The 15,123-nt window shown below is 35.6% G+C and overlaps 1 protein-coding gene across 1 annotated transcript in view; it reads left to right on the top strand.

The window, feature by feature from the left end:
- ANKRD31 (ankyrin repeat domain 31) overlaps positions 1 to 14,921 on the top strand; it is a 64,421-nt gene extending 49,500 nt beyond the window's left edge. The window contains exons 24-25 of the mRNA XM_066569350.1: positions 324 to 420; positions 14,273 to 14,921. Of these exons, the coding sequence (XP_066425447.1) occupies positions 324 to 420; positions 14,273 to 14,424 (249 nt within the window). The 3' untranslated portion in view covers positions 14,425 to 14,921. The remainder of the gene's footprint in view (positions 1 to 323; positions 421 to 14,272) is intronic.
- The last annotated feature ends 202 nt before the right edge of the window (positions 14,922 to 15,123 follow it).

Genomic DNA, 15,123 nt, shown 5'->3' with positions numbered 1-15,123 from the left:
TGATAGAAAAAGCTAAAAGGTAGTTGAATAAAAAGGAACAAACTTACTGAAATATCAGGGTGTCATGCATGACTGTTGCAAAAATACTGGCAGAGTTTAAAGGGCATTACAGATGGGCTGTATTATGCTTGGGTTTTTTTTCAATTAGAATTCAAATTAGCATAATTTCTCCTTGATCTTGACAGATGCAGATTAGGTTTACAAGTGCAGGTTTACAAACTCAGTTTTATAGAAAAGTGAAGTTTCTACACCTATCAGAAAAAAAACCAACCCAAAAATACTAATTAAAACAATCAGTTATCCATCTAGATTTCTTTTTACAGGTTACATATCTTGGGACAGAATTGTCAAAATTTAGTGTTGGTGAAACGTCAGTTTCCAGCGACCTGGAGTTACCAGCACAGAAAGAAAATCCTATGGGTATGTACCACTTAAAATCTAATATTCTTCATAACTGAAAGCAGCAGAGAGTGATTTCTAAAGAACTTAAGGCCCAGAACCTCTATTGCTTTCTAGTTTTTTTCTTGGGTATATGGTTATCACTGATCTTGATCTTGAAATGTAAGTAGTGCCAAATTTGTACACAAAGTCTAAAAAACTACACTTCCATAAATTTGTTGTGTGAAGAGAATAGTTACTAATTATTTGGTTGTTATGTAAAAAAAAAAAAAAGAATAACACTTTATAATAGAACATTTCCTATAAAGTGAAGTTTTGAGTAAGCCATTTTAATATTTTTTTATTCTATTGCCCAAGCAACACTAATAATTAGGAGGATACTTAATTCTCTAGAAATAAATAGTCAAAAGAAACAAAGTGTATTGATATGACAAAATGGCAGTGAACAATTTTTTCAGAACTGCTTAGCAAACTTAAGTACTTCAGTCTAATTTTGATAAGCAATGTATTCTTGGGGAAACACAAGTCTCTTTGACAGCCAGTTGTACTTGGAGTCCATAAAGCTTTTGGGCCTTTGGGGTTGTTTCTGTTAATTTGATAAGACACTCCATTTCATGTGAACTGGGATACCAGGGTTGGTCTGTTTTTAACATAATGAAAGTAAATTTAAAGATAACAGTTCAAAAGAACTAACTTGGTATTCAAATTACTGTGTTCTACTGGTATATGCTTTAGGCTAAGAGCTTCCAGAGGGTGAGTTTATTTTTCCTTGCTTCAGTAACTTCAGGTTATAACAGGTGTAAGTGACTTAGATCTGTATTTGGTTTCCAAACTTTTTGATAGGCCTTTGAAAATTTCACTAGTTCTTCTGAATTATTTGTATTGTGAAAAATTTATGATAAAGATTGTAACTTCTAGAACAGAGAAATATATTTATTCAAAAACTATTCTTGACAAAAAAAAAGTCGGTCTGAAGATCAGCAAGTGTTTCTCCCAAGTAGTCCAGGGTCATCTGGAAAAGAGTATTTAAGGAAGTTTTTTGTGATATGTGATTTAAGATGACAGTAGCCACTGCCTAACCGTTAGTCTTATATGGGAAGTTGAGGAAGAGCAAGTCAAAGTGTTCACAGTTTCAGTTCCATTTCAGATACTACATGGCGAGATATCTAGAACATTAAACAGTGCCTTAAATTGTTTCAGAAGAGGATTAATCTGCAGTGTTGTTTTGTGAGTACAGTTCTGCTCATTGGACAACCATCAAATGGTTTCCAAGCTCAGTTCATGAGTTAGCTTGTTCCAAGTGCCTTTTCCAACAGGCACTTTGCCTGCAGCCAGCCTGCTCAAAAGCAGAGGAAAGTTTGCTGGTGTGGATGTGAACTATTCTGTACTGCTTGCCTGGAGAGACATAGAGTGCCCAGGCACTCTTCTATCTTTCTAATATGCTTAGGGCCTGTGTGTATTATGTAGTAGAAGTTTTTTTCTGCTTTTCAGAGAACCAAACTTCTTTTTTACTTTTTGTATTAATGATTTTTTTTTTCTGTGTGTCCCAGAGCATTGTTAAAAAAAGAAGATTGGGGCCTGGGAATTTGAGCAATTTTGGAGGAGAATGCTATTATTTTTAATATCCCTCCCTCACTCTCCTTGTAGCTTCCCATACCTTGGCCCAGTGTTCATTGAGCTACTGTATGAAGAGCATGGAGAAGTGGGAAGAAAATTATATATACAGTGGCTACACCTAGCCATCTTGGTGTAGAATAGAAAGAAGCAGCTACCAATGAAATTTTTGTACAGCCCAGTTTAGGAAGCGTGGCCTAGGAACCTCTACCAAATCAAGGTCCTTTGGTGAGAAAAAAAGGAGTTACTGTTCTGTGGCGGCTAACATAAGAAATGGTCCAGTTTTTCAACTTGGTTGAGATTTATAAGGTGCTTCAACGTTAATGCATCATCAGACTTCTAGGTACCTTAGGGGTGTTAGTGCAAAAACCTTGAAGAGCCCATGAAGTAAAGCAGTCCCAGACCAATGCAAGTATTTAGTAGAAGCACTAGAAATTGCAATTTTGGAATTGGTCATCTAAATCCTAACTAAATTTCAATTTATGTGTCTTCTTTGGGTTTGAGTCTTCAGTCTCTCCTAGGATCATGCTAGCAGAAAGCAAGAATTACTGTATTCAAGCCTGAGTGAAAAGTAAACATTAAGCAAATGAGCAGTACTCTTAGACTATCTGTATGCAGGAAAACAGAATAAACAGTAATTTTATAGCTTAGAATTTCTCCATGCTTTCTGATACTTGTCATAATGTTTGTTAAAAATGACCAAGGATAACAAGGATTCAGAAGCAGATGTCAGCTGAAAAACAGATTTAAGTTGTCAAGCAAATGTTGGCGTTAGTATTTCACATTGAAATTCCAGCAAAGTGGCTTAAAAGAAAAGCTTATTCAGTTGTTACAGTAAGTGTGATGTGCACATTCATTTTGCAGATTGCTATTTCAGGAAGACAGTCTTTGGAAAACAGGATGACTAGTCCAATTGTTGTGCTCAGGCAATTCCTTACTGCCTTTAACAACCATTAGCCACCTGTAAAGATTAAAACAGCTCTTGTTCACCTTTAGTTCATGAAAGGTCCCAAAGTTGTATGGAAGAAGAGTGTTTTCAAGGGAATCCAAATGATTTCTTAATGGCTGAACCATAAGCTGTTTTGAAAGGTTTATGTTAGTGTTATTTGAGGTATGGAGTATTGAATTTTAAACTAAACTCAGGAGGAATGCTTGAAAGCAAGTGGGAAAGTTGTGCTATGATTGTACGTGATATGGTGTGTTTCTGTTTTCCTTGAGGCAAGCAATGAAACACATACATTTAGTAGGCTACTTTTCAAGTTAGAGTTTTGCAGTGTCTGTTGTAATTTTGCCAAGGAAGATATAGATTAAAAAAAAAAAAACAAAAAACAAGCCCCAGTCCTCTTACAGCAGCAACTGCTGAGTTGGTAAAGGAGCAAAGGAAAGTTTACCCTTACATGTGTTAGGTGATATAAGGCTAAGTGAAAATACAAAGAAACAAATTAAGAAAAATAAAAATCATAACTTCTCTGTTCATTAAACCATCAGTGTTAAGAGATACTTCTTGTTCCTTGAACAGAAGTATCTTTTTGTGCTCCCAGGAAAGAATTTTATCACAAGGAACCACCTTGTGATAAAGGCACTATCAGAATCCTGGTAGTGGCTCCATTGCTCAGCCTCTTGGAAGCTTTGACCTGAGTAATATGCAGCCAAACACCAATCCCTGCCACAAACATAAGTTGTGAGAGCTGTGTGCTGAAGGAGAAGCAGCTGTTGCCAGGGAATTTATGAGTGAGTGTTTTTTTAGCAGTCTAGAAAACCTAATGGTGGATACAAGGCTATGCAAGAGATATGAGAGGAAAAAGAAAAGCAGGTGGCATGGAATTGATTTGTGTGTGGGAGGGAAAGAGTGCTGGGGAAAAATGATTACACTCCTGAGGGTTTAGATTAGATCAAAATGACCCAATAGTGGTGTTTTTCAGAGCTCAATATGGTCAACTCTCCTGTGTCCAAATTAGAAACATTTTGCTATTTTGGTGTAGTTAACAAAATAACTTTGTGTCATTTTGAGTACTCAGTTAAATGTCTCAAAAAAAAAATAGCATGGAGAAATGTCTTCCGAATTTATGATACATGAGAAATATGATACATAAGCATTACTAAATAATCTTGTATAATCTAATTTAGAGGGTGGTGTGGAAATGCTTCTGAAGATGCTTTCACCTTTATGTAGTTGACCAAGCTTGTAACTTTGTGTTTTCAGTATTGCATTTTTACATTGATTGCACATTAAACCCCATCTGTAATACTTGTATGATTTGAACAGTGCCTATTGCACTTCATTTGGTATTTTTGCCTCTATTGCCTGTGATTACACTATGGAGGGATGACCCTGACTCACCACAGTTCAAAGTTAGAGTGATAGCTCAAACCCCAGTGCCAGATAATACTGCACTGGCAAGGGTAACAGTGCCAAGCCAGGTCTGCCGTGGGAGGCAGTAAGGCAGAAAACAGAAGTGAATCAAGTCTTTGTCAGTTGTTGGAAACTAAAAGTGCATCCATATTTTAAAGCAATTCTTAATGCTTCTGTACATAGGCCCTACAGCAACCTTGCAAGGATTAAGCTGAGAAACCTCTGGAGAAAATGCTTTGTTATCCTTTTTTTTTTTTTTTAATAGAAGCAAACAGTCTTTGTATCTTAAATTGCAGGTCAGAATATTTGGAGGAAGGTGGTCTCTAAAGTTACAAAAAATAAATTCTGTAGTAGATGGCTGCATTTATTTATATCAAAAACCCAGATTGAACTGCTCTTTGATATTAATTGAAAAGTAACAAAGACTATGGTTTATAGGAGTTATGTATCTCTGCTGAACAAATGAACAGCCAGATTGACATTTTCTCAAATATGCCTACTATTTCTGTTCTGCTTGGCAAAATAATGGTCTTGTAGCATATACAGTCATTGTCACCCTACCATCTAAGTGCTCAGTCCTGAATGGAAACAGTTACAGCAAGAATGTAGAATTATAGTGTAGCAGAAGTAACCATTAACATACAGTAGAGATAATGCAAAATTAAAGATACATGTTATAAAAAAATTAATAAACTGTACATTTACAGTTGTTCCATATATAAATTTTTGTTCATACCTACTTTAATTACTCTATCAATTGAAGAAAAAAAGCTGCTGAACATGCAGTATAATATGTAAAAATTTATCCACCATCTCAGTTTTGACATCTCTGCCTTGTGAATCTCAAATCTTTTCTGTGGAGGTCTAAATATAAGCTTCTCAGTTTTCACAGTCTGATCATTTTTTAAAATAAACTGTAAAAAGAAAACTCCTATTTCAGAAGGAAATTCCTTTGCAAGCATCTTAGGATGAGTGCTTCAATAAGTCTCTTAAATGAAATTTTATAAGTGCTATGAGAAGGCTCATAACCCATAGATGGATTTACTGCATTGGTTTGCCCTCTAGTTCTGTTTCCAAAGAACTAGGCACATACACAATGCCACTGCTGTTTTACTTTGTGCTACATCAAATCTGAAGGTAAAGCTCAGCTGTATAAGTTGGCTTTAAACTAGTTTATTTTGTGGGCTTTACTAGTCCTGGAAAATGATAGAAGGGTAATCAATTTCAGTTTTCTTGATAGTCAGTTGTCCTCTCTTGTACACCAGTATAAATTTGTGATGCTGAAATGGCCGACTTAACAGGAGAGCATTTAAATCCACGTGAATCATTCCAGATAAATGAAACGTAGCTATTATATATGTCAGTTCCTAAACAAGTGTAAAATCAAGCTACTAGAAAACACTGCATGTGCATATTTGCAACAGTCTTCCATTATACTTTAAATTGTAAACTTTTCAGGACAGGGATCTCATATGCATATTTGAACCATTGAAGATACTTTGTGGCATAATCCAAACAACAAATTTAGCCCATTGCAAAATTAAATATTTTGTGCTGTAGTGTATTCCACATCAGAACCCTAGGTTCTGGTTAGGCTCAGACACTTAGATCAGAAACTACTTTCACTAGAAAACTTTACTATTGTCTTCTTCGTGTTTTTGAAGGAAAACAGGAAAAGATGATGAATAACATTAGTGGTTGAAAAGTCAAGATGTAATATACCCAAGTTTATTATTTCTGACAAAAATAGCATGGCTTAAGGAACTTGATTCTGTATATCTGAATTTTTTGGACTGGGTATTATTGAAGTAGTAGCTTATCATACTGTTAATAATGGCACAGTGATGTGAAAGAGAAGTACTTGAAATATTTAAAAACCCCCAGTGAACAAACCATATACAAACAAAAAAACAACACCCTGATGTCTCATATATGTTTTTTCTTCCCTACCTATAGTAGAATATTCATCAATTACACTATGTCCCCATTTATGTGACTCTAAAAAACAGGGAGATGAACTATATATTCTTTGTATTTTGTACTTGGAAAGAAAAGTGAGTTTGTAGACAAAAATGTCTATCCATACTATTTTTCAATCTTGGGGGGATTTCAATGTGCAGCTATTACACTGTTCTCTCTTCTTTATGGCTTATGGACAAAATACTTGAAAGTACTTTCAGAACTGTAAAGTTCCAGGCATTTGCATTATGTGCTTACATGCTTTACAAAGAAGTGCACAGTTCTGTCTGCAGAATTTACAAAGCAGTATTTTCTAGTAACTGCATACCTTGGCTGAGGTATAGGCTTCTCCTTCATCTTGCTTTCCAAAATCCTCTACCTGCTGTTATTTGACTGTCAGCAGGGTAGGAGGTAAAATGTCACATGATTGATTCAGACTTGAGCTATGTGGCTAGCAAGAGCCAAACAAAAATCACTTTTCAGAGGGACAAAAATTGTGGGTGGGCAGAGGGGGTTAGGGGAAGAAACAACTATCAGGGACTGCATCCATGGAAACCAATTCTAAGTATCTGATGTCTGTATTTGTTACCTGTAAGCCAGATTTTTCTGACATTGGAAAATTACTTCAGAAGAAACCAGATGATACTGTGATTGCACAGAATCATAGGCTAACATAGGTTCAGTAGGACCTTTGGAGGTCTTCAGTCCAACTTTCTGTTCAAAGTAGGACCAGTTTCCAAATTAGATAAATTTGCCTTGTCCAGGCAAATTCTGCATATTTTCAGGGATGGGTGTTCCTATGCTTAACCATGCTCAGGATGAATTTTTCCCCAGTATCTAGTTGGAAACTTGCTTGTTAAAACTTTTGCCCCTTTTTTGATACAGAAACTATGTTCTCCTAAGAAGTGCAGCCAGAGTACTTAAAACTGACTCCTAGCTGAGTGCTTTGAACATTGGCTTTCTGGCCTTTTTACTTTGTGAAACAAGTGGTAAAAGAATCCTTTGATAATAGACCCATCTTCTTACTTAATCAGGTGCACTATAACATTTTCATCTGTTTTGGTGGTCCTGTGGAGACTGAGAGAAGACTGAGACAAATAGAACTGTTGTAGATTATCTTCCTGGAGCACGTCTTTTCTTGTCTTACTTATGAAAGCAATAAATGCAAGAGAATGTGAGGCATATCAGCCTTCAAGAGGCACTGGCTTCTGCCTGCTGCTTTGCTTTAAAGAAACAAGACAGACTACTTTGACATCACATTGGTAATATGAGGTGAAAATATTTAGGAGATTACCTGATGATTTTATCTTTGGAAGTGTTTGAATTTTATCACTTTTTTATCTGGTTGGTGTTTTTTTCAGGAATCACTTTTAACAAAGCTACGACAAAGCTTTTAAACAAAATAATTCAGTCTTTCAATCACCATGTGATAATAGTGTAGGAGAAGGCTCTAGAAGTTGTTCTGAGGTTGTACATAAAACTCAAAAAATAGCCGCTGTAGATTCTACCAGTGCATGAAAAACAGGAGCGGTTCGTTTTTCAAAGCACTGTTCTGACCTGAACTGAAACTTGATTTATAACTTATATCCTGTTTCTTCCAACCTGCATTTCAGTCTGCTATAAACTGCAAGAATTTTAAAGTGTTCTGGTTTTAGTTACTCAAGTTTGGAGCTGGAACTTTTTATGCACTATCTTGGCACATTAATTTCAGGTTTTCTAAAATGGTTAGAAATAATTTTAGAGAACCATTTTCCTTTCGAATGAGTATACAAGTGAATCATTATATAATCAAGTCTACAACAATAACATAATAGGCTAAAAAGAAGGAATCATATGTTGGAAACCTACATCCTCCTAGTCATACCAAGAAATAGTCTCCTCCGATTATTTTTAAAGCAATCTTTGCGTCTTTTAAGAATGGATACTAGTATATGATTTTGTTGATGTTGAGTTCAAAATCATTAATATTGATATTTAAATACAGTGATGGACTTAATTGAGAAACCGATAGGTCATCTGGACAGCTGTGTAAAAATATTTTTAATAGAAAATATTTTTTAATAAGAGAAATAGAACCAGCCATTCTGTTTTATTTTAGAAGTACTTATTTTATTTTACTTATTTATAAATTCAGTCTTGAAGATAGATTCTTTTATGGGAGGATGTGCATAGTTCTCAGTTAGTATTGGCATGTATGTCAGTTATACTTCTCTCACCTTTTGGGGATAAAATCATTTTATATCTATAGCAAAAAAGAGCTACTAAGATGTAAATTGTCATTTTGTGTCCCTGAGGGACTATTGAAACATTGCTGGATTTCTACAATACTTTGGCGGACTTGACTTTGACACTTTGTTAAATGAATAATGTAACAATATCTTGATGCACCAAGGTACCTGAAAAATAATAATTCAGTATATGTCACATAATAAGCATTTGTTACTGTGTAACAGCCCTATACCCCAGGATATGTAGGGAAAAAAACAGTTACTATATAAGAACATGATGTAGGCATAAGGTTAATGGAAAATAATATATTCGTATCACTTATCTGGGTAATGCTCTAAAGAAGCCTGTAAAGCAGTATTGCTGTTGTACATTTTTCAGACATTTAGAAACAGATGAACTATTAACTGTGTGTCTTGAAAAAGCATAACATCTTTAGGTTCATTTGTGGGAATAATACTTTCTACCATATGAAACATAATTTAAGAATTCAGCATAAACATTGAAACTGATGCTTTAGAATAAAAGGCATGAATACTTGGTCTCTAATCATACCTGCAAGTCCTTTTACTATGCAGACACAGTGCAACAAGAAAGGCCACTGTTATGGAGCAGTTAGAAAAAAGAATCATTCTAAACACCTAGTATTTTTTCTGTTTTATGACATTGCTTTTGCCATTATACATAAACAGACCTTGGACTTCTGAGGAATACTATCCTTTATTGAGTGGAGAAAGAAATGTTTCTTTCTCAAATATACAATTTTATCTAGAAGGAATGGAATAAAATAATGAATTGTGAAAGTATGAATTAAATTCCACATTAATGCTATACAGATTTCAGTTATAGGCAGATGGTGAACTGAACCTATAGATCATCCATGACTCATGGATGATATGTGAAGAAGGAAACCATAAGCTAAGGTACTATCAGGAGGTGCTCTATGTCCTTCTGACACTCTTATAGCTGTTTTATGAATGACCTGGTCATTATAGTCCATTAAGGAGCTTCCAAACTGAAATTATTTTTTATTAATATGATGCTATAAATAACCTTTGATTTTTTTCTGTAATTATCAATGCAAAAAAATGCAGTGTGCATGATTTAGGTCACTTGATAGATTAATTCTTGGGGAAAAGGTATTTTCAGCATTGGGATGGAGATGAACACAAAGGATCAAAATGCAGTTAGTCAAAATTTCTGCTAGTCTGTATCTTGTAGTGGGTGGACACCACTTTAACTTTAGGTGTCTGACTGATATGATTGATCTGTTCATTAGAAGAAGATGTCTCCTTACTGATTGGTTTGTAAGGACAGAGACTGTGGACTCCAGCATTTACAAGAGAAAAAAAGAATTGACATCTATATCATGTGAAGTGAATCAAGAACTCTGGGAGACCTGATAAAAGTTAATGCATTTAGAGGAAAAAAAAAATTAAATTACTGGGAAAATATTGTGTTTTGTAAGATAAAGTTCTGGTCTTACAATGGCAATCTGTCCACACACATCTCTTTTTCCAAAATACCAGGTCTCGACCAGCTTTTCTTTCCATTTGATAGATCATGAATGCCAATTTTTAAAAACCTTAAGAACACAAAAGGCAGTTACTTGCTTTCAGTCAAGTCTCAGGAAAATATTAAGTGAAGTAAGTTCTTGATGTGTCTGTAACCGAAACCATTGATATATTCCAATCTTAGGAGAGAAAAAGAGCTATACGTACCAGGCTGTGTGTCTGGCTTAAAGGGAAATAAGGCATAGGAAAGCTTTAGTTTTGGTCTAAACTAGACAAAAGCTCATATTCCTCTAACTGAGATTTCTTCTTCTTCCTGAATAATTGTAGAATATAATGAACCAGTACCGTGTTGAACTGCCCTGGTGAACTTTTCAGCTTAGTTATTAAATTTCAGGTGTTAATCCAGGTTCTAGTGTCCAGGTTCAGTGTAATAGGTAATGGGAACACTTAATCCAAAAGAAAAGTTATTTTCAAAATTATCACTAGCATGGGCAGAATTATTGTGCCTCAGTCCAGTAGCGGCCTTTCTTTAAAGATTCAGAAGGCCCAAAAATGTTGTTTATATGAACTGCTGGCTTCATTTCTGAGGCCTTACTTGGTCTGAATAGACAATGCATGTTGGAACTCTTGGATTGTGACTGATCTTTTCTAAGTTCTTGAGGGGAGTGTGAATAAGGCCCAAGAAACTTGAAAGCACTTAAGACAGATTTTTGTTCTATTAATATTCCGCTGTGGCAGTTTAGATCAAACGCTGTCACCTTCAAGTGTGTTGTTCTTAGATCTTCTCTTTGTTTACGCATTTGTAGCCTGTGTCTAGGCTAGTTGTGCTGAACCAGATCCTTTTGAGTTTCAAAAGAATAAAGTCTCCTGTGGCTTTGCCAGATACTGCAAATCAGTTCATCTTTCCCTCAGATCTGATAATCATCATTACGTGTTTTATAGTAGCATTTAAACTGGATTTACTGTAAATTTACTCAAATATATTGACTAAACTGCAAGAGCATTTAAATTATTTTACAGATTTAATTTACACCAGTAAGATAATTGTAAAATACATAACCCAGTTTTTGGATACTTCCTGTACTTTCTTGCTTGAGAAAAATACGGTAGATACTAGTGGGAGTTTTAAGGCCTGATCTTCCAGGAGCTATTTCAATGATCAGAAAAAGGTGACTCTGCACTGAAGTGACAATTTTCTCTTCACTGACTAACACTTATGCACTGGAGATTATAGTCTGACATTTGTGTAGTTGCCATTAATGGAAATTCTCCTTAAGTACAATTTTCAGATTCATAACAGCCACAGCGGACAAGGACTGCTAGAGATGCAACAAAATGGAAACACAAGTTGAAAATATTTGCGTGGTTTCAAAACTGTAAGACTAAAATGGATGCCTTCAAAGACAGAAGAGATATTGATAAGCAGGATGGAAAAGCTGTCAAGAGACAACGTGTGTTTTCCCCATATTTATGGAAAAAAACCTCTCATTCTGATATTGATACTTCATCTTGATGTTCCTGAAGATGATAGAAGACTGACAGAATAGGACAGCAAGGGTGGAAAAGCAGAGAAAGGCCCTGCTTGTGTGTCTAAATTTACTAAGTTTGCTTCTGTACCTGAGGCACTGAGTTTTGGATAACAGTATAGGAACCTTTCTTGGCTGCTTACAGCCTCTAAACTGCCAGTCTTTTTAAAGGAGATTAGAGTTAAAGTCAGCAAAGTGCAGGAAGAAAACATCAAAGTGGGTATCAGAAGATTAAATATAGTAGCAAAGGGAGAGAGAAAGGGGAGAAAGACTTGAGAAAGAAAAATGCAAAGGAAAAGAAATCATTGGTGTCAGAGAAAGAAACACGGGAGCCAAAATACTGATTCATACCTACTTGGGAAAATTACTGTCTGGGGATATAGAAACTTTTTTTATCAAACACTGGTGTCAGAACTGAGAAAGGCAGCTTTAGGATGTATAAATTACTGTGGTTTTGCTAGATGTTGACTGTTATCTAAAATTACTGAGATGTGGAGAATACAGAGATTAGATATGTTAATTGTTCACTTAGGTAAAGTACTTATGGTGGAATAGTGATGTTTAATCGACAAAATGTTAATCCAGTAGGTAAAACATAAATTTAACACAAAGGAATCAACAAAGAAAGCTGTTATCTGCCGCTCAAGAAGGTGACTTCAATATATGTATTTGGTCTTATCTCTCTTACAATTCACATTTGAGTTGAGAATTTTTAGTCAGTAAGTTAAATCATTGCAGTACAGAGAAGAGCCTTTCCAAAGTAAGAAAATAGCATATTTTCTCTAATTATAATCTATCAATACAGGATGTCAGATTAGTTACAGGCTTTGCTTAGAATTTTCCTTCTTCTTACATACAAAATGTGGACATTTCAGAACAAAAAAAGAGCATTTTTTCAACTAGAGCAGGTTGAAATCATGTCTATCATGACATTGCATACTCAGCATTAATGAAAATGTTTCATCTCAGTTTCTGCCAGTTTATTTTCTTTTTAAAAAATCCCAGGCATACTTTAAGATCATTTTTACCTGAAGTTGTCTTTAAAACTATTTTGTGGGGTTTTTTTATCCAAGCATTCCTTGTACCTTTACAACATCACTTCTAAAGGAGTGTGTAAGTTGGCTTCTTCTGGTGTGACTGACTGCTGCTTCATAAGCGCGAAGAGCGTTGTGATGTAACTTTCCGCATAGGTCTGATGTGCAGCCTGCCCATCTTTGTTGCAGTCGGTGATACTTAAATATATTCCAGATATCAGATCATACATTTTATTCCATTATGTACTGTGTTATGTGTACTGAACATGCACTGAGCTTGTAAGACACACAAGACTCTATTTGCACCTCTGAACACCAACCTCTCTCTTCTAGTAGCAATTTGCTACTTGGCTGGCTTTGGGTGGTGTGCTCCTGGAACTCAGGAAATGGCAGGGAAATCATCACCAAGATATGGAATTAAAAGGTCTAACACCTGCATATGGCACTGTTTGTTTTAGCACTGGCACCACTGATGTTGTCCATTCAGTGAATTTATTTTGCTTCTTTGAATCGGTGTAGATGACAGAAATGAAAAGTGGTAGTAACAAAGAAAGACTCTTGGGGTGGCATATGATAGCCCAGTAATAAGCACAAGCTAACTGGCTAACTGGTGTCACTCCAAACATGTTTTCTCTGCCTCTTCACAAGGATTTATCTTGACTGATCTAATAATCCTGAAATAAGTATCCTGGTTTGCTTCTTGAGGACACTTGAATGTTGCTTGGACACAATATTTTGTTGCGGTTTGTTGTTTTGGTTTTGTTGTTGGTTTTTTTGGTTTTTTTTTGTTTTTTTTTTTAAACAGAAACCATCTCCACTTTCATGAGAGTTCTCTCTCTTGACACTATCTGCTATGTGTAACAGTTGTGCCCTCGGTGGCAGTTTTCTGTATTGGGCTGGTTGTGGCAGCTCAGAAGCTGTGTTACTTTGTGCAAGGATACTGAAGGGAGAAAGCAGGGATGAAAGATGTATGAAAGCAAGTAACTCTGAAATCTGAAGTTCCAAGTGCATTTTGGAATCTGTGTTGTTATGGATCAATGTCTTCTAATATTTCTCACTGGTGGATCTTTACAATGTTACTTTGTTAGTGTTTTTTAACAGTGAGAAAAGTTCACCTTCTACTGTACTGACAAAAGTGCTTTAAATTTATGCATTGCAATAGTTAATTCAGTCCAGCAGATACTCAAATATTGAAAATACATATGTTCAGTCCTGCAATTTCTTCTGTACATGTCGGCACTTTATATCTTTTCACTAAGTTGTTTTAGGATGGGCATTCTCTGTGAGAGATTCCTTATTTTGGGAAAGTACAATGAACATGCCTCTTTGCAGATATACTACATGAAATTCAAGCAGTACTGAAGAACAACTGCATTTTCCTATTATATAATTGGAGATGTCTGGGATGGCTAGCTTCCTAAGTTGGGCACCAGGAGGTGTAGTGTTGCCCTTGTCTCATTGAGGACTGGGTCTGAGTGAGACATACTGGTAAGATGTCATAAGTCTTACCCCACAAGATTCCTAGGGCACATTACAGATTCTTGGGGATCACTAAGACTTGCAAGGTTCTGACAAACTGCAAATACCTTTTTAGGTAATAGTGCCAGTGACTGCTTTCCATTAATCATTTGCATTCATTTTCAGCAGGCTCTTCTGTCCAGTTCAACTCAGTGGAAAGCCTGACACATTTTCTTCAATTCCATGAGATAGTAATGGCACATAAAGAGGAGTTTCTACCATGCTCTGCAATGGAGAAGCACTGGAATTTCTACAAAGAATGCAAAGATTTTGGATTCTAAAGACTTCTTGCATGCTAATGCATTTTTCTTTTCCATCACTTAAAAGTAAACATTTGAGCTTTTAGAACTAAGTACTTTGCTGCTGTCATTTTGATAAATTATTTGTCCAGCACTTGGGATGATGGAAATTTTGTTTGGGTAAGTGAGGAACAGGGAAGTACTTAGTAGCAGGCAAAGATAACTGTATAGAACTAAGTAATATTTACTCTTTACTGCAAGATTAAGAAATGGGGAAATAGATAGGATTTACACACTGATGCTCATTGTGAATTATATTCCAGGTTGATTACTTTTAAGTTGAACTTTTTAAGTTGAACTTTTTAAAATTAAGTTTTAATTTCAGATTAAGGTAACTGCCCATGCTTGCTGGGACAGGACAGAAACAGACAGGCATCAGCACTCACAGTCACTTCTTACACCTAAACCTGGAACTGCTGTGGCTGAGGATGTGGTATCAGAAATGGCAGTGCATGTTTGTGTAGTAACATAAATTGTTAGGTTAGGCAAAAAATCAAGATGAGCAGCCTTGGAAATCATCATCAGTATTGCTTTATGTGGTGTATATATACATATATATATATATATATATATATATATATATATATATATAAACATTTGAGAAGGGGAACAAGTGCTCAGAGAGGTTAAAAGAAGAATCTTAGCTGTTGGAAGTGCTCAGGAAAATTCCATTCATGTTCC

Source organism: Molothrus aeneus, chromosome Z (genome assembly GCF_037042795.1).
Source record: "Molothrus aeneus isolate 106 chromosome Z, BPBGC_Maene_1.0, whole genome shotgun sequence".
Taxonomy (NCBI): domain Eukaryota; kingdom Metazoa; phylum Chordata; class Aves; order Passeriformes; family Icteridae; genus Molothrus; species Molothrus aeneus.
The sequence above is the reverse complement of the archived record's forward strand: the minus strand, read 5'-3'. Positions and strand labels throughout refer to the sequence as shown.